The sequence below is a fragment of the Oncorhynchus tshawytscha genome, linkage group LG16 (genome assembly GCF_018296145.1).
Source record: "Oncorhynchus tshawytscha isolate Ot180627B linkage group LG16, Otsh_v2.0, whole genome shotgun sequence".
NCBI classification, from domain to species: Eukaryota; Metazoa; Chordata; class Actinopteri; order Salmoniformes; family Salmonidae; genus Oncorhynchus; species Oncorhynchus tshawytscha.
The window spans coordinates 26,625,221-26,651,988 of NC_056444.1; the positions used below are offsets into that span (position 1 = coordinate 26,625,221).

General features: G+C 41.7%; 1 protein-coding gene and 1 pseudogene across 2 annotated transcripts in view; one reads left to right on the forward strand and one right to left on the reverse strand.

Moving 5' to 3' along the window:
• Positions 1-15,043, reverse strand: part of LOC112235924 (transmembrane protein 150A) — a 55,020-nt gene extending 39,977 nt beyond the window's left edge. The window contains exons 1-4 of one of the 2 annotated variants that reach the window (XM_024404471.2): positions 14,672-15,035; positions 14,135-14,405; positions 1,705-1,752; positions 735-821 (exon numbers count right to left, since the gene is read on the reverse strand). In XM_024404471.2, coding sequence (XP_024260239.1) covers positions 735-821; positions 1,705-1,752; positions 14,135-14,199 — 200 coding nt within the window. In that variant the 5' untranslated portion in view covers positions 14,200-14,405; positions 14,672-15,035. Of the gene's footprint in view, positions 1-734; positions 822-1,704; positions 1,753-14,134; positions 14,406-14,671 lie in introns of both variants that reach the window. The other variant, XM_024404472.2, reaches the window with a different exon arrangement.
• An 8,924-nt stretch (positions 15,044-23,967) lies between these two features.
• LOC112235920 lies at positions 23,968-25,157 on the forward strand (annotated as a pseudogene).
• Positions 25,158-26,768: the final 1,611 nt, after the last annotated feature.

Sequence of the window (26,768 nt, forward strand, 5' to 3'; positions counted from 1 at the left end):
AAATAAAAGTGAAATTTTAAAAAATTAAATAAGAAAACAAAGAATTACTTTACACATGGGAAAGAATTAACTAAAAAGAGCAAACTAGAATGCTATTTGGCCCAAAACAGAGAGTACACAGTGGCAGAATACCTGACCACTGTGACTGACCAAAATTAAGGAAATCTTTGACTATGCACAGACTCAGTGAGCATAGCCTTGCTATTGAGAAAGGATGCAGAAGGCAGACCTGTCTCACAAGAGAAGCCAGGCTATATGCACACTGCCCACAAAATGAGGGGGAAACTGAGCTGCACTTCCTGACCTCTCGCCAAACGTATGACCATATTAGGGACACATATTTCCCTCAGATTACGCAGACCAAATCCAATTTTAATAAACTCCCATATCTATTGGGTGAAATACCACAGTGTACCATCACAGCAGCAAGATGTGACCTGTTGCCACAAGAAAAGGGAAACCAGCGAACAACACCATTGTAAATACAACCTATATTTATGTTCATTATTTTTACCCATTTGTACATCATTACAACACTGTATATAGACATATGACATTTGAAATGTCTTTATTCTTTTGGAACTTTTGTAAGTGTAATGTTTACTGTTAATTTCTTTGTTATATCACTTTTGTTTATATTCTATTTCACTTGCTTTGGCAAGGTAAACATATGTTCCCCATGCCAATAAAGCCCCGTATATTGAAATTGGTAGAGAGAGAAAGATCAGACTGACCTGATGAGTGGGACATTGTCTAGAGTACAGCACAACGTTGGTCCACTCTGTAGGTACAGCTCCTTGTCACACGACTGGTTATATAACCTGTGTACACACACACACACAGGGAGGAAAGGGATGTTTTGATGAGGACAAGGTTTTAAAAGTCATGTCAAGCAGCCCTTGTAAACAGTCTAGCAGTGCATAATAGAAGACTACGTTTCACTATTGCAACATCCCTATTATGGAAATACTAGTCTAAGTGGCATTACATGGAAAAGTGTTTTGACAACCCCACACACACTCAGCAAGGCAACTAAATTCAGCTGCGGGCCGATTCTTGTCGGAGCAGATAGTCGGGGGGCCGGAACACAACTATAATAATTTGTGCATTGCAAATTGACCACAACTAACTCCAAAAAGAGTTTGAATATCTTGATTAAATTGAGACCTGATGACATTTTTTTTCTCTTGGGAATGCTCAGAAACAGGTTTCCTTTGAATTAAACAAATTCCCTGGTGATTTTAGTGTTTTCTTACAAAAACTGTAGCATGATTACAGGCAGCTAAGCTAACAGGCAGCTTATATAGAGATGAGTGAGTTAGAGGAGAGCAGGAGAGTCAAGAGACTCCTTGTTGTGAGAGTGGTTTGACGTATGCAGGCAAGTATTATACCATGTATAGGTTTCAGGCTATGTAGCAGTGATACAACTGGTTGATAACTAGTTATTAACATGAATAAACTACACAGTTAGCCTAGTGGGGCGGCAAGTAGCCTAGTGGTTAGAGCGTTGGGCTAGTAACCGAAAGATTGCTAGATCAAATCCCCGAGCTGATAAGGTAAAAATCTGTCATTCTGCTCCTGAACAAGGCAGTTACCCACTGTTCCTAGGCCGTCATTGTAAATAAGAATTTGTTAACCGTCATGACTAGTAAAACTTTTTTTTTTTAATAAACAGCTATTAACATGAATGATTTAGCTACGTACCAGTTATCCACAGGGCAGACGTGCTGGTTGTACAGGGCCATGACGTACCTGTGACAGGTAAAGAAAAGGGTCAGCCTATGCATAATATAGACAACATTGATCAGATAAAGGAGAAATGGTTAGGATACTACACAGACAGGAGGAAGCGACACACCTCATCAACTTACCATGGTCTTCAATCTGGACCACACAACTGCAACTTGAACATTTAACTACTCGAAGCATGAGGCTTATGAACTCACAGCCATTCATATGGCTTGGAATGGAAAAAGTGATTCAGGGAATAGACCATCATCTAACATGTTTAATACTTGTTTTCCCAGTGGCCTCTATTCTTAGAAACAGTAAAAAGAGAAATACAGTCGGAACCAGTGAGTCATTGAACAAATAGAGGGAACAGGAACAATAACCGTCACTGGTGGTTTTGTGGTTGAACCAGGGAGAACGGGGTGAAAGACTAAGGTTTCCAACCACAGGGCAGAGTTTCACACAATAGAAGAGGTAAAAATGCAGGTTATTTGAAACATGACCATTACGTGAGAATGCTCTAGTGGTAAAATGCATTGCTTTCATAGTGTTATGATAGGGAGGCAGCATTTTTTAAGTGGATGAGGTTTAAGTCGTAAGAATTCCCAGAATATTTTACAAATTCAGGTGGAGAAATCCAGGGGAGGCAAGCAACCTGTCCAGTGTAAAATATACAACCTAGATCGGCTCTCAAATTCCTGTAATACCAGCTGAAAATCGGGGGAAGAGAGATCACATCCAATGTAGTTTAAGGGTTGTCACTGGTTGTATGCTCTCTCAATGTAGGCTATGCTCTCCATCTATGCTGTCATTGCACTCTCTAGCCTTCTGTTAAAACAAATAAACCAAGCAATAAGACCACACAACAACCTGTCACTGAGATTGACCTGTTTACTTACCCCTGGAAACCAGGTCACCTGATAACAAATCAGCTAGCAATTCTGACTGATCAAAATCACCACAAAGTGTCTCCTAATTCCAATCGATATTCTTGTTTGCTTGAACTGGACAAAAAAATATATATATATTTTTTTAAATCAGTCATTGGACTGGACTAATATCAGGAAATTTGTGTGTACTCCTGGAGGACCAGTCTGGTCAGTGTGTTCTAACCCAGAAACAGGTTGATTCAGCTTGGTCTCCCCCTCAGAGGGGCACTGACTGGAGAAATGAGAGAGAAGGGGTGAAAGAGAGAGGTGAGAGAAAAATTGTGCACCAGAATATAATACACCCAACAAAATCAAAACTCTGATAAAGGGTAATTGTCATTGAAAAATTACGAAGCACAACACCATAAAGTAGAGACAGACAGACATCCGAATATAGGGTGTCAAACACACAGGGTCTTTCTCAAAATGCATACTTACGCTTCGAGCACGAGTCCAAATCAATGTATGAGAGGGCACTTCAAAATATGTACAAACGAAGTACGCATCTGAGAAGCGGAAAGTATGCACAGAAATATGACGCAACAATGTAAAAATGGCGCAACCTTTCATGAAATCAATTGCAGACATTATTTGAACTGAAGGGAGAGAAAATAAACTCAGACTTTGGAATTAAATGTCGCCTATTCACATCTCATACGTTGCTTGAATACAATATTTCATCCTGATAATTTAATAAATTCATGCCGTGTCAATTTTAGCATGTTTAAGAGGAGAAAGAAACGCACACCTATTTAGGCGAGGTGCTGGCTAGCAGAGTAGAACACAAAAAAAAAAGGAGAGCCTCACACTAGGAGCTCAAGTGCAATAATTTAATAACCTAATAAGCGGTCTTCATCAGGGTATAATGACCAACACTGCGGGGTGACTCGTTTATATAGTGTCAAAAGACACACGTGTCTGTAATCATGGCCGGGTGTGGCCTGATATCATTGGTTAATTCTCATATATTAAAATAGCATACAAAAAAACTAATGGGTAGCGTACCATCACAGATACAATTTGGCTACATAAGCCTACAAACATTTACAATGGCACAATCACAATAATCACAAGAATGGCTTCAGATCAAAGTCTACGTTGAGACTGAAGGGAGCAAGAGTCTTTAAATTAAAGATCCAGGCAGCCTCTCGTTTTAACAATAAATTGTAGAGGTCACCCCCTCTCCTAGGGAGGGTGACATGTTCGATGCCAATATAACGTAGAGACAAAATCGAGTGGTTTTCTTCCAAAAAGTGGGCCGCAACTTGGTAAATCGAGTTTTTGCACCTAATGGTGCTACGACGCTCCGAGATTAGTACTTTTAATTCACGTTTTGTTTTAGCCACATCATTTTTACCACGAGGACAAGTTATAAAATAAATAACTGCCTTAGTGGAGCACGTAATAAAACCTTTGATTGGGATCTGTTTCCCTGTTTGGGGGTGTTTGAAGGATCTATATTTATAAGTGCCATTGCATTGAGCACAGCCATTACACTTGTAGTTTCCATCCAGTAGGGCCAGAAAGAGACGTTGTGTCTTGGGGTGGTCAAATCAGAGTTTACCAATAGATCAGATTTCTGCCCCGTGAGAATTCGCCCAAGGGAAGGTTAAAAAAAAACACATTTACCGATACCATCATCAGATCGTAGAATGTGCCAATGTTTGTGAACGATTCCCTTAATTTTCCCAGAGCACTTTGAATAGCGGGTAGTTAGAACGCAAGAATGCTTCTTTTTGCGAAACTGACCTTGAAAAGGGTCATGTCTCGTTTTGTTTTTGAATTTTCTCAATAGCAGTATTAATCTGATCTCTCCTTGAATTCTCTTTCTCAGCCATATTTCTGTCACTGTTTTTTGCTAATTCTTTTGATTCAACAGAATTGGCTGTAGGGCAAACTGTTTTTCAAGGGAAGTGAGTGACAACTATCAGCCCTCAAACTGTTACGATCAGTAGGTTTCCTGTAAAGATCAGTGTATAGAACATTATCTTCACACAGGATCAAAAGTAGTGGTCGACCGATTAATTAGGGCCGATTTCAAGTTTCAATAACAATCTGTAATCAGCATTTTTGGACACCGATAATGGCCGATTACATTGCACTCCACGAGGAGACTGCGTGGCAGGCTGACTCCCTGTTACGCGAGTGCAGCAAGGAGCCATGGTAAGGTGCTAGCTAGCATTAAATGTATCTTATAAAAAACATTCAAGCTTAACAATAACTAGCTAACTACAGATGGTTGATGATATTACTAGTTTATCTAGCTTGTCCTGAGCTGCATTTTATCTATGCAGTGCCTGTTAATTTCATCATTGAATCACAGCCTACTTCGCCAAACGGGTGATTTAAAAAGCGCATTCGTGAAAAAAACCCACTGCGGTGCACCAGTGTACCTAACCATAAACATCAACGCCTTTCTTAAAATCAATACACAAGTATATATTTTTAAACCTGCATATTTAGTTAATATTGCCTGCTAACATACATTTCTTATAACTAGGGAAATTGTGTCAATTCTCTTGCCTTCTGTGCAGAGTCAGGGTAATGTTATTTGCAAAAGTTTGGGCCGCCTGGCTCGTTGCAAACTAATATGCAAGAATTATACATGATTATGACATCACATTGAAGGTTGTGTAATCTAACAGCAATATTTATACTAATGGATGCCACCCGTTAGATGAAATACCGGAACGGTTCCGTATTTCACTGAAAGAATTAAAGTTCTGTTTTCGAAATGATAGGTCATTAATATGGTCAAATCCTGAAACTAAGGCTCATATTTCTGTGTGTTATTATATTATAATTAAGTCTACGATTTGATAGAACAGTCTGACTGAGCGGTGGTAAGCAGCAGCAGGCTTGTAAGCATTCATTAAAACAGCACTTTACTGCGTTTGCCAGCAGCTCCTCGCAATGCTCCTCGTGCTGTTTATGACTTCAAGCTTATTATCTCCCGAGGTTAGGCTGGCAATACTAAAGTACCTATTAGAACATCCAATAGTCAAAGGTTTATGAAATACAAATGGTATAGAGAAATAGTCCTATGTTCAATTTAGTTGAATTGAACCTTAAACGTCTTACCTGGGAATATTGAAGACTCATGTCTAAAGGAACCACCAGCTTTCATATGTTCTCATGTTCTGAGCAAGGAACTTAAACGTTAGCTTTTTCTCATGGCACATATTGCACTTTTACTTTCTTCTCCAACCCAGTTTTTGCATTATTTAAACTAAATTGAACATGTTTCATTATTTATTCGAGACTAAATTGATGTATTATATTAAGTTATAATAAGTGTTCATTGTTCATTCAGTAGTTGTAATTGTCATTTTATATATATATATATATAAAAATCGTCCGATTAATCCGTATCTGTTTATTTGATCCTCCAATTATCAGTATCGGCATTGAAAAATCATAATCGGTCGACCTCTAATCAGAAGATCAAGAAAACTGATTTGACGTGTATCAGATTACACAGTAAATCTCAGATGCGTAGAACAGGAGTTAGGAAAAGCATGGAACGCCTGGACCTGTTTTGCATCACCCCTCCATAGAACAAAAATATAGTCAATATACCGTTTCCAAATAATGATGTTAGGCAAGAAAACATCTGATTGAAAATTTTAGCATGTTTACCTGCCTACAATACCCACTGCAGTGTACGTAGACCGCAAGCCCACTGTAAGTCAATAGGGCTAGCGTTAACTGGCTAGCTACTACTGGTACCTACAGTTGAAGTCGGAAGTTTACATACACTTAGGTTGGAGTCATTAAAATCCGTTTTTCAACCACCCCACAAATTTCTTGTTAAACTATAGTTCGGCAAGTTGGTTAGGACATCTACTTTGTGCATGACACAAGTAAATGTTCCAACAATTGTTTACAGACTGATTATTTCACTATCACAATTCCAGTGGGTCAGAAGTTTACATACACTTTGTTGACTGTGCCTTTAAACAGCTTGGAAAATTCCAGAAAATGTCATGGCTTTACAAGCTTCTGATATCCACTTGACTAAAATGATGTCAATTTGCCTGTGGATGTATTTCAAGGCCTACCTTCAAACTCAGTGCCTCTTTGCTTGACATCATGGGAAAATCTAAAGAAATCAGCCAAGTCCTCAGAAAAAAAAAATTGTAGACCCCCACAAGCATGTTTCATCCTTGGGAGCAATTTCCAAACGCCTGAAGGTACCATATTAATCTGTACAAACAATAGTACGCAAGTATAAACACCATGGGACCACGCAGCCGTCATACCGCTCAGGAAGGAGACGGTGTAACCCTAACCCTCAGGGGTCAGATTTAGAACTTCATTATTAAAAGACATAAAATACAGTCAAACACCTCCATAAAGTCAAAAAGGAGAAAATAGTGATTTCTCCCTACTAGGGGCATCATGACATAACATTTGCACACACACCACCTGAACCCAAAAATAAATTACATTTGTTAAACACTAACTCTGCCATCTGCCTCTGAAGTCATGGCAACCATGAATAACCATCATCACTAGGCCAGAGAGAGACAACAGATAAGGAAATATGGAGAGAGAAAGAGAGAAAGAGAGCGAGAGGGGAAGAGCATCAAAGCACGATCCCAGTAACAGTGACTTCTCCACAATACAAGAGTCAGCTTGTGTATTCTACACTGCCATTCACACACACCAAGTTGAACTTGGACAGTTAGGAGTGAATGGCAGACAAAACATGGGAGGCACATACACAGACCCATGATACCACAGCTCTCTTCCACACACACAGGTAGTAAAAGATTCCCGAGTGTCCTCCACCTGCAAGGGCCTCTCAGGTACAGTGCCTTGGCGTTTTTCCTATTTTGTTGCATTACAACCTGTAATTTAAATAGATTTTTATTTGGATTTCATGTAATGGACATAGACAAAATACTCAAAATTGGTGAAGTGAAAAAAATATACTTATTTAAAAAACTGAAAAATGGTGGGTGCATATGTATTCACTTCCTTTGCTATGAAGCCCCTAAATAAGAGCTGGTGCAACTAATTACCTTCAGAAGTCACATTATTTAAGTCCACCTGTGTGCAATATACACACACACCTGTTCTGAAAGGCCCCAGAGTCTGCAACACCACTAAGCAAGGGGCAACACCACACAAGCGGCACCATGAAGACCAAGAAGCTCTCCAAACAGGTCAGGGACAAAGTTGTGGAGAAGTACAGATCAGTGTTGGGTTCAAAAAATTATCAGAAACTTTGAACATCCCACAGAGCACCATTAAATCCATTATTTAAAAAATTGAAATAATATGGCACCACAACAAACCTGCCAAGAGAGGACTGCCCACCAAAACTCACAGACCAGGCAAGGAGGGCATTAATCAGAGGCAACAAAAAGACCAAAGATAACCCTGAAGGAGCTGCAAAGCTCTACAGTGGAGATTGGATTATATGTCCAAAGGACCACTTTAAGCCGTACACTCCACAGAGCTAGGCTTTATGGAAGACTGTCCGGAAAAAAAAGCCATTGCTTAAAGAAAAAAATAAGCAAACACATTTGGTATTAGCCAAAAGCCATGTGGGAGACTCCCCAAACATATGGAAGAAAGTACTCTGGTCAGATGAAATTAAAATTGAGCTTTTTGGCCATCAAGAAAAACACTTTGTCTGGCGCAAACCCAACACCTCTCCTCACCCTGAGAGCACCATCCTCACAGTGAAGCATGGTGGTGGCAGAATCATCATGATGTGGGGAAGAAATGATGGATGGCGCAAAATACAGAGATATTGAGGGAAACCTGTTTCAGTCTTCCAGAGATTAGAGACTGGGAAAGAGGTTCACCTTCCAGCAGGACAATGACCCTAAGCATACTGCTAAAGCAACACTTGAGTGGTTTAAAGGGAAACATTTAAATGTCTTGGAATGGCCTAGTCAAAGCCCAGACCTCAATCCAATAGGCAATCTGTAGTCTGACTTAAAGATTGCTGTACACCAGCAGAACCCATCCAGCTTGAATGAGCTGGAGCAGTTTTTCCTTAAAGAATGGACAAAACTCCCAGTGGCTAGATGTGCCAAGCTAATAGAGACATACCCCAAGAGACTTGCAGCTGTTATTGCTGCCAAAGGTGGATCTACAAAGTATCGGCTTCAGTGGGGTGAATAGTTATGCCTGCTGAAGTTCAGTTTTATTGTCTTATTTCTTGTTTGTGTCACCAAAAATATTTTGCATCTTCAAAGTGGTAGGCACGTTGTGTAAATCAAATGATACAAACCCCCCCAAAAATCTATTGTAATTTCAGATTGTAAGGCAACAAAATAGGAAAAATGCCAAGGAGGGTGAATACTTTCGCAAGACACTGTAGCAGAAGGGTTTATAAAACAAAGAGGACAGTTAGAAAAGGGAAACACAATCATCACATTCACTCAACAGTCCCATCTCGCTGAGCTGGGCTGACTAACTGTTTTCAACCAGTTTTCCACTTTCTTCAAACTCTGTTTTGTGAACTCATGGATATCTTGAAGTTAAAATAACACCAAGTGTGGTTTGGTTAGAGCCTAAGGGCAATTTCTCGAAATCCCTGAGGAACTTGAAGTTCTAGACCTGCTCCACAAGAGCACCGTCGTTGCGAATGGGGGCGAGCTCGGCCCTCCGTTTCCTGTAGTCCACGATCAGCTCCTTTGTCTTGCTGACGTTGAGGGAAAGGTTGTTGTCATGGCACCACACTGACAGGTCACTGCCCTCCTCCCTGTAGGCTGTCTCATCATCGTCGGTGATCAGGCCAACCACTTGTGTTGTCTGCAAACTTATTGATGGTGTTAGAGTTATGTGTGGCTACGCAGTCGTGGGTGAACAGGGAATAACAGTAGGGGACTACGCACGCAACCCTGAGGGGGCCCTGTGTTGAGGGTCAGTGTGGTGGATGTGTTGTTGCCTACCCTCACCACCTGGGAATGCACCGTCAGGAAGTCCAGGATCCAGTTGGAGGGGTCCTTCGTTTAGTGATGAGCTAGGAGGGCACAATGTTGTTGAACGCTGAGCTGTAGTCAAGGAACAGCATACTCACTTAAGTGTTCCTTTTCTCCAGGTGGAAAAGGGCAGTGTGGAGTGCAATAGAGATTCCGTCATCTGTGGATCTGTTGGAGGGGTATGAGAATTGGAGTGATGGTGTTGATGTGAGCCATGACCAGCCTTTCAAAGCATTTCATGGCTACAGATGTGAGTGCTACGGGGCAATAATCATTTAGACAGGTTACCTTGGCGTTCTTGGGCACAGGGACTATGGTGGTCTGCTTGAAACATGTAGGTATTACAGACTGGGTCAGGGGGAGGTTGAAAATGTCAGTGAAGATACTTGCCAGCTGGTCAACGCATGCTCTGAGTACACGTCCTGGTAATCCATTTTGCCCTGCGGTGAATGTTGAACTGTTTAACTTCTTATGGGCAGGTGGGACGGTAGCATCCCACCTGGCCAACATCGGTGAAATTGCAGAGCGCGAACTTCAAATTACAATATTATAAATATTTAACTTAGATAAAATCACAAGTGTGATACATCAAAGTAAAGCTTAACTTGTTGTTAATCCAGCCGCTGTGTCAGATTTCATAAAGGCTTTACGGCAAAAGCACACCATGCGATTATCTGAGGACAGCGCCCCGCAAACAAACACATGAAAAACATTTCAACCAGGCAGGTTCGACATGAAAGTCAGAAACAGCGATATAAAAAATTCCTTAACTTTGATGATGATCTTCTGTTGCCACTCCAAAAGGTCCCAGTTACATCACAAAGGGTCATTTTGTTCGATAATGTCCTTATTTATATCCATAAAAACTCTGTTTAGCTGGCACGCTTCAGTCAATAATCCACCCAGTTTCCCGCCATCGAAATGCATACAAAATGAATCCCAAACGTTACTAATAAACTTTTCCAAACAAGTCAAACAACATTTACAATCAAACCTTAGGTACCCTAATAATTAAATAAACGATCAAATTTAAGACGGAGAATCGTTAGTGTCTTTACCGGAGACAAATACCAAAGGAAGCACACTCTTCCACATGCTTGGAAACACTACAACCAAAATGGGAGCCACCTAAAAAAAAACTACAATTCCTGGCTCATTTTTCCAAAAACCAGCCTGGAACTCTTTCTAATAGACTGTTGACATCTAGTGGAAGCCGTAGGAACTGCAATCTGGGAGGACTTGGCCTTATAATAAAAGTGATAGCCATTAAAAATAGGCTGAAATGTTCTTTTTTTGGGATGGTTTGTCCTCGGGATTTCACCTGCCATATCAGTTCTGTTATACTCACAGACATCATTTTAACAGTTTTAGAAAATGTAGAATGTTTTCTATCCAAATCTACCGCTAGCTCTGCGATGCCTTAGACTGCTGCGCCACTCCAGAAGCCCAAGGCCTTGTGAAAGTTAACCTGTTTAAAAGGTCTTACATCAACTCTCATGCTTAGTTCAGTGTTGCTAGCCTCAAAGTTTGCATAGAAGGTTTTTACCTTGTATGGTAGGCTTGTGTCACTGGACAGTTCGCGGCTGGGTTTTCCATTGTAATCCGTGATAGTTTGCAAGACCCGCCACATCGACTAACATCAGAGCCGGTGAAATAGGATTCGATCTTGCTCTTGTATTAATGCGTTGCCTGTTTGGCGGTTTGTCGGAGGGTGTTACGGGATTCTAAGATTCTGGATTAGTGTCCCGATCCTTGAAAGCAGCATCTCTAGCCATAGCTCAGTGCGAATGTTGCCTGTAAACCATGGCTTCTGGTTGGGATATGTACGTACGGTCACTGTGGGTCACGTCTTCGATGCACGTTTTAATATGGCTGGTGACTGATGTGGTAAACTCCTCAACATATTCCAGTCTGTGCTAGCGAAACAGTGATGTAGCTTAGCATCCGCTTCATCGGACCACTCCCGTATTGAGTGCGTCACTGGTACTTCCTGTTTGAGTTTTTGCTTGTAAGCAGGAATCAGGAGTTATTGTCAGATTTGCCAAATGGAGGGCAAGGGAGTGCTTTGTATGCATTTCTGTGTGTGGAGTATAGGTGATCTAAGTGGTGTCACATGCTGGTAGAAATTTGGTACAAACAGATTTCAGTTTTCCTGCATTAGTCACCGAACACTAAGAGCCGCATCTGTGTAAGCATTTTTGTGTTTGCTTATGGCCCTATACAGCTTGTTGAGTGTGGTCTTAGTGCCCGCATCGGTTTGTGGTGTTAAACAGACAGCTATGAAAAACATAGATGAAAAGTCTCTTGGTAAATGGTGTGGTTTACAGCTTATCGTGAGGTACTATAACTCAGGCGAGCAGAACTTCGAGACTTCCTTAATATTAGACGCACACACACTTCTCTGAGCTTCCCAGACACAACCGCTCTGTCCTGCCGACGTATAGAAATAACAGCTAGATTTATATCACCCATGTCCTTGTTCAGCCACGACTCACAAAAACACAAGATATTACAGTTCAGATCACGTTGATAGGATAGTCTTGACAGAGCTCATCCAGTTTATTCTCCAGTGATTGCACGTTCGCCAATAGAACGGAGGGTAGAGGCAATTTATCCAATCTCTGACATAGTCTCACCAGGTATCCCGCACGCCCGCCTCTATAGCACCACCACCTCTTTATTTGGAGTGTCGGGGATTTGGGCCTGGTCCACGATAATCAATGTGTCTTTCGACCTCTGACTCATTGAAGTAGAAGTCGTCATCCAAATCGAGGTTAGTGATAGCTGTTCTGATGTCCAGCAGCTCTTTTCGGTCATATGAAACAATGGCAGAAACATTATGTAGGAAAAAGTTAAGATCAGCACAAAAAGATAAACAAAAGAGCACAATTGGTCTGGAGCCCATAATGCAGCCGCCATTCCCTCCGGTGCCATTATATTCAATTACCACGTTAACTTCTAGAATCTGTACATTCTGGAACACCACAAAATAATTATCATGATTATTTCTAACAGTTTCATCATGGACAACTAACTACACACTAAACAGAAATGTAGATAGACTGTTGAATCTAAAAACTCTTATTGCCCCTGATAAATTAAATGAAGATGAAATGTCATCGGAGAAAGTGCTGCGATCATTTGTTGTTCTGTAATCAAATCAGCATCCAAAATGTCATCCACGGAAAGAAAACAGAGGAGCTTAATGGCTGACTATCTGTGCAGGTTACCTCAGGCTACACCTAAAAGGTCAATTTAATATTTCATTTTCCCTGTTTTCCTCATTGAGAAGAGCATGGAAAAAGGCCTCTATACTGAATTGCCATTCGACATGCAGCTTTTTCAATAGAAAAAAAAACATTTGTAAACAGAAAGGTCAATGGAAGAATCTATGTAAGAAGCCGGCTAACTTTGAGTGGACTGTACTATAAAGTTATTGTCAAGTTCTCAGTAGCTATTTCATGGCGCAGAACAGAGTACAGTGTTTGTATGTGGGTGTGGGTTGCAGTGTGAAATCCCTGAATAAGCACTATCCCGTCAGCCCAGTATTTATCCTACCCCCACTCGGGGGGGTGGTGGTTACATAACAAAGCGTGCCCTTTCACATTCCGCTGCCCAAGGAGAGGGACCCTTGACTGCTCTGGGAGACAGGGTGCCCTTGTGAGTCCCACTGGACAGGAAGGAAATAGGTGAGGGGAATCTGGCGGCAGTAGACCCTGTATATAGCTACTGACGATGGAACAGACCCTGTATATAGCTACTGACGATGGAACAGACCCTGTATATAGCTTACTTTTCTTGTATTTTTATTTCTATTTCTCATATGTTTTTGTTCTACTTTACTTTATAGCACTACTGATATTGATTACAGGAAAGAGCTTGCAAGAAAGGCATTTCACTGTACTTGTGCATGTGACAAAACTTGAAACTTCATCCCCTCTCATTCCCTCCAAGCCCTACTCGAGCAGGACAAATGTCACCCCTAGACACTCGTCTAAGGAGTCAACCCCAAGCCACCAACCCTAAGTGACTTCACATAGACCTAGACCTAATAAAGGACTGAATATGAAGGCCTATAGCAATAGGCCTACAGGCTACCTGAACCTGCTATTTTGAGCTAGAGAGCGAGAGAGAGATGAATCACAGCCCAAGCTATAATAGACAGTAGTGCTAAGGCCACATGCAGGCCTGGGGAGAGAACTAATCCACTCATATCACCATGGAGCCCTGGAATGCACAGCAGCTATGCAGCCAGGTTCTATGACCAGAGCAGTGGTGGTGGTTGGCACAGTTAGTTTGCATGACTAGATACTTTCCAATCCTGCCATTAAATGTCAGGTATAAAAATATATATATAAAACTATGGCTGTGGAGTGCATTATCATGGTATTTTGAGGTTGCATGACATTTGGCCACTGACTGACTGTTTGAGATTCGGTGCCAGACATGTTGTGCCTTTGGCCAAAGGACCACACAACAATGGACTATTTGAGTTGGCTTAAAAGATCAACAAAAAGCAGAAACACTCACACAACCCATATTCCAGTGATGGTCAAGGAAGGCAGACTAACAGGTAGTATGAACCAAAGAGACATGTCCTCTCCCTGCTCTGTCCCTCGGTCCCTCTGTTTCAGGAAATAGCCCTCTTCTTCTTTCTCCTCGTCCTTGGCCAAACTCGCACTCTCCTCTCATGGACTAACGTTAGCATTTAACTCCAGGTAACTGGCAGCCGCATCTCAGCCGACGTGTTTGTGACTTGAAGGCGAGGAAATGGAGTGAGTGGAGAGGCGAAGTGTCCAGTCTGGAAAGAGGAAGAAGATAGGTTACTCAACATCGCCATCATCGTGTTGTCACTATTGGCTACTATGACATCTGGACAGATGAGTTAGGTATGGGTGACTATAGTCAACTGGTTTACAGTGTAAACATGCAAGATGATATTCACTTTTTCTGACACTTTCGCAGCAATATATTCATTATTCAGTTAGCGGTTTCATGCTAAATTGCCTATCAACTCTAGCCAAATGTTACAGGAAATAATGATAATATAGATTCTCAGCATCTCACCGTTTCCCTTTTGGAAAGATTCGTTTTTGCTCCCAACTTTCGTTTCACCTCCCTCTCGAGCGCCTATAGCTGCAACAGCTCTGTCAAAAAGGCACCTTTTCACGAGGCAAATCTCTCCTGTGTTTCTCACGAAAAACAACGAGTCAGTATATATTCGTTTTAAATATTTTGACAGTTTTAAGTCCCCCTTGTTCGTTTTTCTTCTTTGAATTGGACAATTAGTGTGTGTCTTTTCTGAGGGAACCGACGGTGTTTCGTGTATCTCCGTGGGGAGGTAGCTTTGTCAAAAATCATCAAAGCAGGCTTGCCAGCTGTTGAGCGCAACTCCTCCCCCATTGGGGGAGACTGGGTACGTTCAATTTATCTAGCCCGGTTGGACAAGAGGTGCGGAAAACGACTAAATATCCAAATGGCCAAAAATGACGAACTCCGCTCACCGACGGTCTGGTGAACTATTAGTTTTCTCGCGCCCCCACATGCATCGATGTTCGAGCCTGCAGTTTAGCTCTGATTTGTTTGTTTGTCTAATGCTTTGTTTGTTCGTTTGTTCCTGTTTTAAGAAAAATTATGGTTATCCTCATTATTATGTGAATTTAGGTCACACTGTTGACAACAGTCTGTTACTCAGTGTATTAACTAGGCCTACATCCCAATAACAGTTTCGGCACGCATGTCTTGTGGTATATTTTTGACACCATGGTGCATCTCAATAGTCTGCCTGGAAAGTAGAACTTATTGTCAAACCAAATAGGTGGCATGAAATAAACATAGCTCAGTAGAAGGTACACGATTGCGTCATGTACATTACATCTAAATCCGTAGAGAAACAATTTCAGCACTCATCCAGAGTGGGGAGGGCAGGTTCATAGTAATGGCTGGAACAGAATCAATCAAATCAAACTGTATTTGTCACATGAGCCGAATACAAGAAGTGTACACATTACCGTGAAACGCTTACTTTACAAGCACTTAACTAACAGTGCAGTTCAAGAAGAAGAACATATTTACCAAGTTGGCTAAAGTAAAAAGTAATAATAAAAAGTAACACAAGAACAACAATAATAAGGCTATATACAAGGGGCACTGGCACCGAGTCAGTGTGCAGGGGTACAGGCTAGTTTAGGTAATCTGTATATGTAGGTGGGGGCGAAGTGACTATGCATAGGTAGCATACATACAGTGAGTAGCAGCAGTGTACAAGGAGGGTTCAATGTAAATTGTCTGGTGGCGATTTTTATGAATTGTTCAGCAGTCTAATGGCTTGGGGGTAGAAGCTGTTGAGGAGCCTTTTGGTCCTAGACTTGGTTCTCCGGTACCGCTTGCTGTGCGATAGAAAAGAAAACAGTCTATAAATTGGGTGACTGGAGTCTGACAATTTTACGGGCTTTCCTCTGACACCGCCTATTATATTGGTCCTGGATGGCAGGAAGCTTGTCCCCAGTGATATACTGGGCCGTTCGCACTACCCTCACCTTACGGTCAGATGTCGAGGAGTTGCCATCACAGGATGCTCTCGGTGGTGCAGCTGTAGAACCTTTTGAGGATCTGGGTTCCCATGACAAATATTTTCAGTCTCCTGAGGGAGAAAAGGTTTTGTCATGTCCTCTTCATGACTGTGTTGCTGTGTTTGGACCATGATAGTTCGTTGGTGATGTGGACACCAAGGAACTTGAAATTCTTGACCCGCTCCACTACAGCCCCGTTGATGTTAATGGGGGCCTGTTCGGCCCGCCATTTCCTGTAGTCCACGATCAGCTCATTTGTCTTGCTCACATTGAGGGAGAGGTTGTTGTCCTGGCACCACACTGCCAGTTCTCTGACCTCCTCCGTCAGCAAATTTATATATGGTGTTGGAGTCGTGTTTCGCCACGCAGTTGTGGGTGAACAGGGAATACAGGAGGGGACTAAATACACACCCCTGAGGGGCCCCAGTGTTAAGGATCAGCGTGGCAAACTTATTGTTGCCTACTCTTACCACCTGGGTGTGGCTCGTCAGGAAGTCCATGATCCAGTTGCAGAGGGATGTGTTTAGTCCAGGAGTCCTTAGCTTATTGATGAGCTTTGAGTGCACTATGGTGTTGAACACTGAGCTGTAGTCGATGAACAGCATTCTCACATAGGTGTTCCTTTTGTCCAGGTGAGAAAGGGCGGTGTGGAGTGCGATTGAGATTGTGTAGTCTGTGGATCTTTTGGTGCGGTATGCAAATTGGAGTGGGTCTAGGGTGTCCAGGAGGATGCTGTTGATGTGAGCCATGACCAGCCTTTCAAAGCACTTCATGGCTACCGACGTGAGTGAAACGGGGCGGTAATAATTTAGGCAGGTTACCTTCGCTTCCTTGGGCACAGGGACTATGGTGGTCTGCTTGAAACATGTAGGTATTACAGACTCGGTCAGGGAGAGGTTGAAAATGTCAGTGAAGACACTTGACAGTTGGTCGGTGCATGCTTTGAGTGATTTCGAACTCATCAACACTTGTGTTTGATATGCTTCCATTCACTCCATTCAAGGTTTCCAAAACCGTATCGCAATCAACAATCAATTCCCTTCAGTTAATCAAAATGAAGATCCGATGACGCATTGTAAATGCATTGGTGTCATCAGGGCAAGAATGAATGCATTTATACTGCCACCTAGTGCTTCGAAACCTCCTAAATTATTAATGAAAAACTGGTGGTTGGCTGTAAATTGAACCTTGCTATAAGTGTGTTTTTAGTATAACGTCAATACAGTTCTTTCTTAGATTCAAAAGCTATTTCATTTTCTTTGTGATACATTTACAAGAACGGACAGTTAGAGAACATTGTCATGGCAACTCCATTGCAACCCTAATTTGTAATTGTGTCACAAAACAGTCAGAGTACATTCCGACCCATCACTCATCTCAAAGCTTTAGCTTTAGCAAAAACATGTCTTTTCATAACAAAATGTATCTCTCTGTAATTACATACGTATTACAATGTAATTCATCTATTGTAGTGACAGCATTAAGCAAATATCCACATTAAAAAATAAAAAATAATTTCACCTTTATTTAACCAGGGAGGCCAGTTGATAACAAGTTCTCATTTACAACTGTGACCTGGCCAAGATAAAGCAAAGCAGTGCAAGACAAACAACAACAGAGAGTTACACATGGAATAAACAAACGTACAGTCAATAACACAATAGAAAAAAAAGTATATTTACAGTGTGTGCAAATGGCGTGAGGAGGTAAGGCAATAAATAATAATGAGCATCAATACTTTTAAATTTCATACAATATGCTTGTATAGCCTCCCTGTATGTAAGCATACAACTACAAGAAGTTTGGACCTTTATGGCACAGATTTCATGAGATTTCTCTGAAACCGTAGGATCACTGGTTCAAGACCTCCCTTCAGTTGTTCCCACTAAATTGCTACACTGGTTCCACACTGGAATCAAAGCCCCACACACTGAAGGCAGAGGTGGAAAAAGTATCCACTTCAAGATACCTTAATAGAAAATGACTCAAGTAAAAGTGAAAGTTACCCAGTAAAATACTACTTGACCATGGATATTCTTTTGATACGTGTGTGAATTTGACCATTTTCCTGTCCTAAGCATTCAAAATGTAAGTAAGTAAGTAAGTAAATGTAAGTACTTTTGCGTGTCAGGGATAATGTGTGGAGTAAAAAGTACATTATTTTTTTAGGAATGTAGTGAAATAAAAGTTGTCAAAAATATAAATAGTAAAGTACCCCCAAAAACGACTTAAGTAGTACTTTAAATTATATTTACACTACTGACTGAAGGCAGGGTAGAGATGCTCTATGAAAGTGGTCTGTACTTTGTGAGGGAGGTTCAAGCTATCAGATACACTGTAAAATGCCAGAGCCCCATTTTTCTGGTCCACATACACTCCTCCCCTTGACGTCCTGGGCTTGGCTACATCTGTGCTTTGGTTCTTGTGCACGAAGGAGTATTTGTCCTCAAAGTAGTACAGGCTCCAGGACTTGTCATTCCACCCCAGGCTGCTGCATGCTGTTGCTCTTGCAGTTGATGCTTTGGTAGGTGATGGCGATGTCTATATCTGTTTCTCTCCAGTCCACCTCCCAGTAGCAGTGACTCCTTGACACACCCTCCTCACACTGGCTGGGATTGAAGAGAATTTAATTAGTTGCGTTAATTGAATTGAGTCTGACCATCCACCAATCCAACCACCATACATCATAATGGTTGACGATATCCCTCTAGGGGTGTGGGGGCTGTGCTTTGGCAAAGTGGGTGGGGTTATATCCTTCCTGTTTGGCCCTGTCCGGGGGTATCATCGGATGGGGCCACAGTGTCTCCTGACCCCTCCTGTCTCAGCCTCCAGTATTTATGCTGCAATAGTTTATGTGTCAGGGGGCTAGGGTCAGTTTGTTATATCTGGAGTACTTCTCCTGTCCTATCCGGTGTCCTGTGTGAATTTAAGTATGCTCTCTCTAATTCTCTCTTTCTCTCTTTCAGAGGACCTGAGCCCTAGGACCATGCCTCAGGACTACCTGGTATGATGACTCCTTGCTGTCCCCAGTCCACCTGGCCGTGCTGCTGCTCCAGTTTCAACTGTTCTGCCTGTGATTATTATTATTTGACCATGCTGGTCATTTATAAACATTTGAACATCTTGGCCATGTTCTGTTATAATCTCCACCCGGCACAGCCAGAAGAGGACAGGCCACCCCACATAGCCTGGTTCCTCTCTAGGTTTCTTCCTAGGTTTTAGCCTTTCTAGGGAGTTTTTCCTAGCCACCGTGCTTCTACACCTGCATTGCTTGCTGTTTGGGGTTTTAGGTTGGGTTTCTGTACAGCACTTTGACATATCAGCTGATGTACGAAGGGCTATATAAATAAATTTGATTTGATTTGATAAAGCACTATGAGTGCTGTCCTTTCCTAGTCTGGCATGTGACGTCATCACACCTGAGCCTTCAGAGTAGTTTGGTCAAGGTCAGCTCTGCACATATAGATGCCAAAGCAAACAAACAAACCACAAAATGCCACAGCCAAAATTCAAGTGTGTCTGTGTGGAGAGTCTCCTCGATGTATGGAGGAAAGATGTATTTATCCCCGGGGCACACGCGAGTCCAGGTGTGTCCTGGGGATAATTACACATTTCCCCCATATATTGAGGAGACTCCACACAGACACACTGTTGGATTTTGGCTGTGGCATTTTGTGGCTTGTTTGTTTGCTTTGGCACCATTCAACACCCTTCATTATCACCATCTATTCACGCAACCGAGCCCAGGAAAACAAGAGCAGAGAGAAAGAATTTGGCAGACAGAGTGGGAGGGTCGTCACATGTTGCATATTCGGGGGGAAGTAGCCCCAGGACCCTGAGACTGTCAATCCAACACTTAACCTTTACGCCAGGATGTTTCAACCAGATAGACCAAACAAGGCCCTACATCAGAGGAACTACCAGTGTAATATGCAGTGTAATTATGCTGTTGTTTCCTTATAGTTGCCTATAGGAATAATGACTGTAACACAAGTTCTAGTTGCAGTTTCCTCTTATTTTGACACATGATTAGTTGTCAATGTTCGTTTAATCATAAATGTTCTGTGTTTTTCCACCACTGGGAGGAGCAACACCTTCATGTGTTCATATTTTTTAAATATTTTACCCTTATTTTACCAGGTAAATTGACTGAGAACACATTCTCATTTACAGCAACGACCTGGGGAATAGTTACAGGGGAGAGGAGGGAGGATGAATGAGCCAATTGAAAGCTGTGGAGGATCAGGTGGCCATGCTGCTAAGAGGGTCCGATTGGGAATTTAGCCAGGACACCAGGGTTAACACCCCTACTCTTACGATAAGTGCCATGGGATCTTTAGTGACCACTTAGATTCAGTCCCCCTGTTTAAAGTCCCATCCGAAAGACGGCACCCCACACAGGCCAATGTCCCCAATGGAGCATTGGGATATTTTTTCAGACCTGAGGAAAAAGTGCCTCCTACTGGCCCTCCAACACCACTTCCAGCAGCATCTGGTCTCCCATCCAGGGACAACCCTGATTAGCTTCAGAGGCAGATTATCGAGTAATGTCGTTTACGTAAGCATAACACAATTCACTTTGATTGCTATTCTACGGACATAGTGGGAATGAATACAAACGTATTATCCTCTTATTAGCCATATGCAGAATGTCATTCACTTATTTACCCTATATATAGGGAAGTCAAACTTTTAGCCTGTTTCACAGATCCAATGGACGCTCGACATGTTAGACTTTTACAGTAGAACAGTGACTGCTTTGTAAATATTGGTGCATGTCCAGTTTAGAAGGTACTAATTTAGCAAAATACAAATAATCTGAACACAAGTGTGACGTGTGTGTGTAGGGAGTATCTTTTATTTATTGGTCTTCAAAATATCGTATTATTTCAGCATATTGATTATGAATTTGTGCATATAAAACCAGTCTTTTGACACTCGGCCATAAAGCAAAAAGCTACGACAACAGGAAGCAGCAACAGTAACGTTATTCTTTTCAATGTATGTTTTAGGAATATGAATGGTACTTTTAAAATAATTATACTACAGGATTCTACTTTATCAGGTAAAAACTACTGAATGAGACCAACAATGTGGGGGTTTTGATGCCAGCAGGGCTACCTGCCATCACATCTGGGCATCATCAGACGAGGTCATTCCCCAAACGGTTTAATAAAATGTCATATTGCATTCCGTCTTTGTTGTTCATTCAGTTAAGCCTGTGCTCGATTGAACTATTGGATGGTATTCACCTAACCTGTTCTGCAGATACACAGAATATATCTGACACACTGGTTTCAATGCCAGTTTCATCCATCCTGCCAATAATGGGAGCATTATTTCCTCCAAATGAGTGTTTGCTGTCACAGGAGACAGGGCACAAATGTAAATGGACACTGTTATTTGAATAAAAAACGGGTTAAAATTACTCATATTTCTGGAAGTCTTGTCTTTTTTTTGTCTTGGATATTTAAGAACCCACCTTGACTGACTCCACAGCCTGGCAAAGGTCTGTCCACTTCTTCACTTTTGTGGCAGACCGTCGCCGTAGTGAGGCCCCGGTGTTCGCACTGGGGGACCTGGTCTGGCTCTCATCACGAAACCTGCCTTGCCGGAAGCTGGGTCCTCAGTTTGTGGGGCCATTTAAAGTCCTGAGGAGACTGAACGAGGTGAGTTACAGGTTACAGCTTCCCCCCGATTACCGTATTAACCCCTCGTTCCATGTGTCTCTCCTCAGGCCGGTGGTGGCTGGTCCGCTCCAGGAGTCTGAGGTGCGGGAGGTTCCTCCGCCCCCTCTAGACATCGAGGGGCCCCCTGCGTACTCCGTTCGATCCATACTGGATTCGAGGCATTGGGCGAGGGGCCTTCAGTACCTCGTGGACTGGGAGGGTTAAGGTCTGAGAGGAGAGATGCTGGGTTTCCGGTGGAGGATGTGTTGGACCCTTCAATGCTGCAGGAGTTCCACCGTCTCCGTCCGGATCGCCTTGCACCTCGCCCTCCGGGTCGTCCCCGAGGCCGGTGTCGCCGCGCGTCAATGGGAGGGTACTGTCATGACCTCCACCGAAGTCGTTTCCTCTCCTTTTTCAGGCGGTGTTCGGCGGTCGGTGTCACCGGTCTTCTAGCCATCGTCAATCCACTTTTTATTTTCCATTTGTTTTGTCTTGTTTTCCTACACACCTGGTTTCCATTTCCCTCATTAATTGTTCTGTATTTGACCCTCTGTTCCCCCATGTCTTCGTGTGGAATTGTTTGTTGTAAGTGCTTGTGCACATGTTTATTTGTGCGCGTCAGGTTTTTGTACCCATATTCTGTTGTATTTGTATGCCGTTGGGTTTTGGATTAAACTGCTCCGGCTACTACCTAGTTCTGCTCTCCTGTGTCTGACTTCCCTGCCATTGTCACGCCCTGACCTGAATATTCTTTGTTTTCTTTATATATTTTGGTTAGGTCAGGGTGTGACATGGGTGATGTATGTGTTTTTGTACTGTCTAGGGGTTTTGTAGGTTTATGAGGTTGTTTACCATCTAGGTGTTTATGTATGTCTATGGTTGCCTAGATTGGTTCTCAATTAGAGGCAGCTGTTTATCGTTGTCTCTAATTGGGAACCATATTTAGGCAGCCATCTCCTTTGGGTATTTTCGTGGGTTATTGTCTATGTGATGTTGCATGTTAACACTCAGTTTCGATAGCGGTCACGTTCGTTTTGTTATTTTGTTTGTTTGTTTGTTTAGTGTACTTCATGTTTTTTCGTCATTCATTAAAAGTATGTATTCACACCACACTGCGCTTTGGTCTCCTCACTACGACGATCGTGACAGCCACCAATTACGCACCCCTTTACAGTAGATTGATGAGGGGAAAACAATTATTTAATCGATTTTTAAATAAGGCTGTAATGTAACAACATTTTGAAAATGTCAAGGGGTCTGAATACTTTCCAAATGCACTGTATGTACTATGTACGCACTAACATATAAAACCGATATGATTTGTCCAATAGTTGACAAAAATATAATTCCAAATACCTTGTGAGATCAAGGACTTGCAAATCCAATAATAGAGGGAAAATACTGTGCTGTAAAGATGTCAGGTAGTTAAAACTGATATCCAGAGTTTCTGTGAAGGGAGGAAGGGCTGGTATATAGCTGTGGTTTCTCCCTTCACAAGAGTAGTGCCTGTTTCAGATCACCTGATAAAAATGACATGTTAAGACACATAGTCATAAATACAGTATAATGCAGTGGTTTAACAGTGTCAATAACCTTTAGGATTTTGAACTATTTATATTGTAATTTGTATACTAATAAAATTCCAGGGACAAAAATATGAATACAGCTATGAAATTAAATATTTTCCATGTGGGAAACTGGGAATAGGTCATTAATTAAATGTATCTGTTGACTTGACCAGTCGACCCATCAACGTTGAACATCACCATCCTTTTCAATGTTGTCTAATATTACATTTTAATGATCAACCATTCAACAATAACCTATCTTCAATTATACTTTACCTCTGTGCAAATGTCTCCCTCCACAGCACGCAGGAGAAACAAAATCCACAGGAGAGCAGGAACCATGTTGTTTACTAAACATGTGAGATGCAGAGCCACTTCTTAAATAGATAGTGATGGTGTAGTATCTAGTACTAGCCTATCAACTAACATGTTATTATCAATTACTAAGTGTTGAATGCTTTTAGTAAACAACATGGTTTCTGCTCTCCTGTGGATCAAGGGACTTGAATCCCTTGAAGGGTTGGATTTCCACAATAGCAAGCTCACTGGTGCTGATGACCTTTTTAACATGGTGTCATCACAAGTATCTGGAAATTTTCGATACAGTAATCACTGTCACAAACCAGTTGTTCTTTCAATGACAGGAATCTGAGTATGCTCAAACTATCTGGTGACAAATTACTCAGAAATATCTCAAATAACCTCTCTGTGAACCTTACTCCTCTGGAAACGTTAGATATTTCATCTTGCGGTATTGAGAAGTTACTCTGGAACTCTTCTGTTAATCTGAATACGTTACGAGAGTTGATTCTTAGTGGAAATAAATTGATATCTGTGCATTTTCTATCCAATCCTAGCTTTGCTTCACTAACATGGATAAATTTAGGCAAAAATCTGATTGCCAGAATTGTGTATTTCTCCTGCTCACAAATATACTTTATTATATGGATGAACCCAGGGGCGCAACTCTGGTTTTAGAAGTGGGGGGGACCTAATTATTATTATTCTTTTATTTTTTTATCCAGTCGGATAAACACTCCAAACAGCCTACTCGACCGTTGCCTCGTTTTTTATCACATGGGGGGGCAAAATGCAATTTCAGTGAAATTAACTATAAAAATAAAAATAAATATTTTGTGTAAACCATTATCAGAATCAACACAGACCACTAAAGTGTTTGACTTTGATGTTGAATACTGCACTCACATCTTGAGAGTTAAACTTTTAGTGCTCATCTTTGTTGTCATTTTTATTCTTACATTGTCAGTCTTGGCCTTCAAGTTCCAGTTCTACCTGTGTTACTGCTGCATTTTGCTGAGAGGCTACAAGATCTCCCACCAGCATGATTGCCTTTACGATGTCTTTGTGATCTACTCCAGCAAGGACGAGGCCTGGGTGATGGAGGAACTGGTGGAGAACCTTGAGAAAGGAGGGCCTCCCATTCAGCTGTGCCTCCATGAGCGGGACTTTGAAGTGGGCAAGTCCACCTCCTCCAACATCATAGACGAGGGCATCATCGGTTGCCGCAAGGTAATCTCGGTGGTTTTGCTCCACTTCATTGACAGTGCGTGGTGTCGCTATGAGTTTGAGGTGGCTCAGTCCTGGCTGGTGCTGGAGGGAAAACCCAATATCATTATACTGGAGGACGTGGAGGAGGAGAGGACCAAAAGTGTTTGGGCTCCACAAATACCTGAAGAAGAACACTTACCCGAAATGGAGGGACATCTCAAAAACACAACCATAAACTGGTTCCTGTTGATGAGCTGACATTATTCTCAGAATTAGCATCTCTGTTGTCAGCTTTTTAGCATGACTATACAGCATTTAATTGACTTTTCAAAACAAGGTTAGAAGAACACAGGGTTAGAAGAACCTACGCAGTGGATTTTGAGAATAAACATAGCAGGTTAAGATAATAGGTTAAGGCTAAGAAAAGGGTTAGGGTTAGCTAAAACGCATAAATAAACAACAGCTTTCAATGTCAAATTTGACAAAAGCTGTATTCCATCTAGACATGACCTTGTTTGACATTAGCTGATAATCAGCTGAGGGGACAAGCTGTACCAAAATGAACTAATGGTGGGCCGTGAATCAACGTAGCCTAATTGTGCATTAGATTATGCGTTTTCATTAGCATGGGACTGTTATGCGGATATTTGTTGCATTCGTTTTTACTAAACATTATGTTCTAAATAGTATGTAGAAGTACGAGTGCACAGTAGGTAAGTAGCAAGGCAGATTTAGGACACAAACAATGTCTTTGGTTATCACGTTACACAGTCATGTCATTTTGATTTAAGCAATACACACAAACACTTGGAGACAGCAGTGAACAGATTAACAATTTCATAATGAAGGGATGTTTTGATCTCAAATTGTGTTTGCACGAATGAAAGCATGCAACCGAATACAAGTTGAACACGAAACTACACTCTTAGAAAAACAGGTGCAATCTAGAACCTAAAAGGGTTCTTTGGCTGTCCCTATAGGAGAACCCTTTGAAGAACCCACATGCATAGTCACTTTGCCCCCACCTGCATGTACAGATTACCTCAACTAGCCTGTACCCCTGCACACTGACTCAGTGCCAGTGCCCCTTGTATATAGCCTCGTTATGTTATTCTTATTGTGTTACTTTTTATTATTACTTTTTATTTTAGTCTACTTGGTAAATATTTTCTTCTTCTTGAACTGCACTATTGGTTAAGGGCTTGTAAGCAAGCATTTCACGGTAAAGTCTACACTTGTTGTATACAGCGCATGTGACAAATAAAGTTTGATTTGATTTGAAATAGACCATTGACATTTATGGATCTGTGCCATTTACTTTGAACTGAACTGTGTTTATGTAATGAGTGGTTGTGAGTAGATGCGCTTGTTTTGAGATCAAAGCAAGAGCTGCCTGTAGCCACACGTGCACATTTTGTTCATATCCTTTGCTAGTTGGTGAGTTATTAGCACAGTTATAGATTATATGTAGTCAGCAATAGGCGAGTGATTGCTTCCTACAAGAGCACAAAACGTGTACATTTCTACACATCTTTGACAAGCAAGTCAGGTAAAGAGTTGTTTGTTTGTCTTTAAGGGGCAGTGTTGTATTTTGAGACAGACTAGGCTAAGTAGCCAATAGGCAGGTGGTAGCATAATGTGTCTGATTCTCTGTAATAATGGTGTGGGTATAATAATAATGCATTTTATTTTGTAAAGTGCTTTCTTGCATCAAACAATACAACATTTTCAGTCACCTCCTTGTCTGAAGGACAAATTAATAAACAGGTCAATGTCAAGCCCTGCATGTTTTGGCAGCTATTGTAGGCTGAAAGATAGAACAGCTACTTCCATGTTAAAATATAAT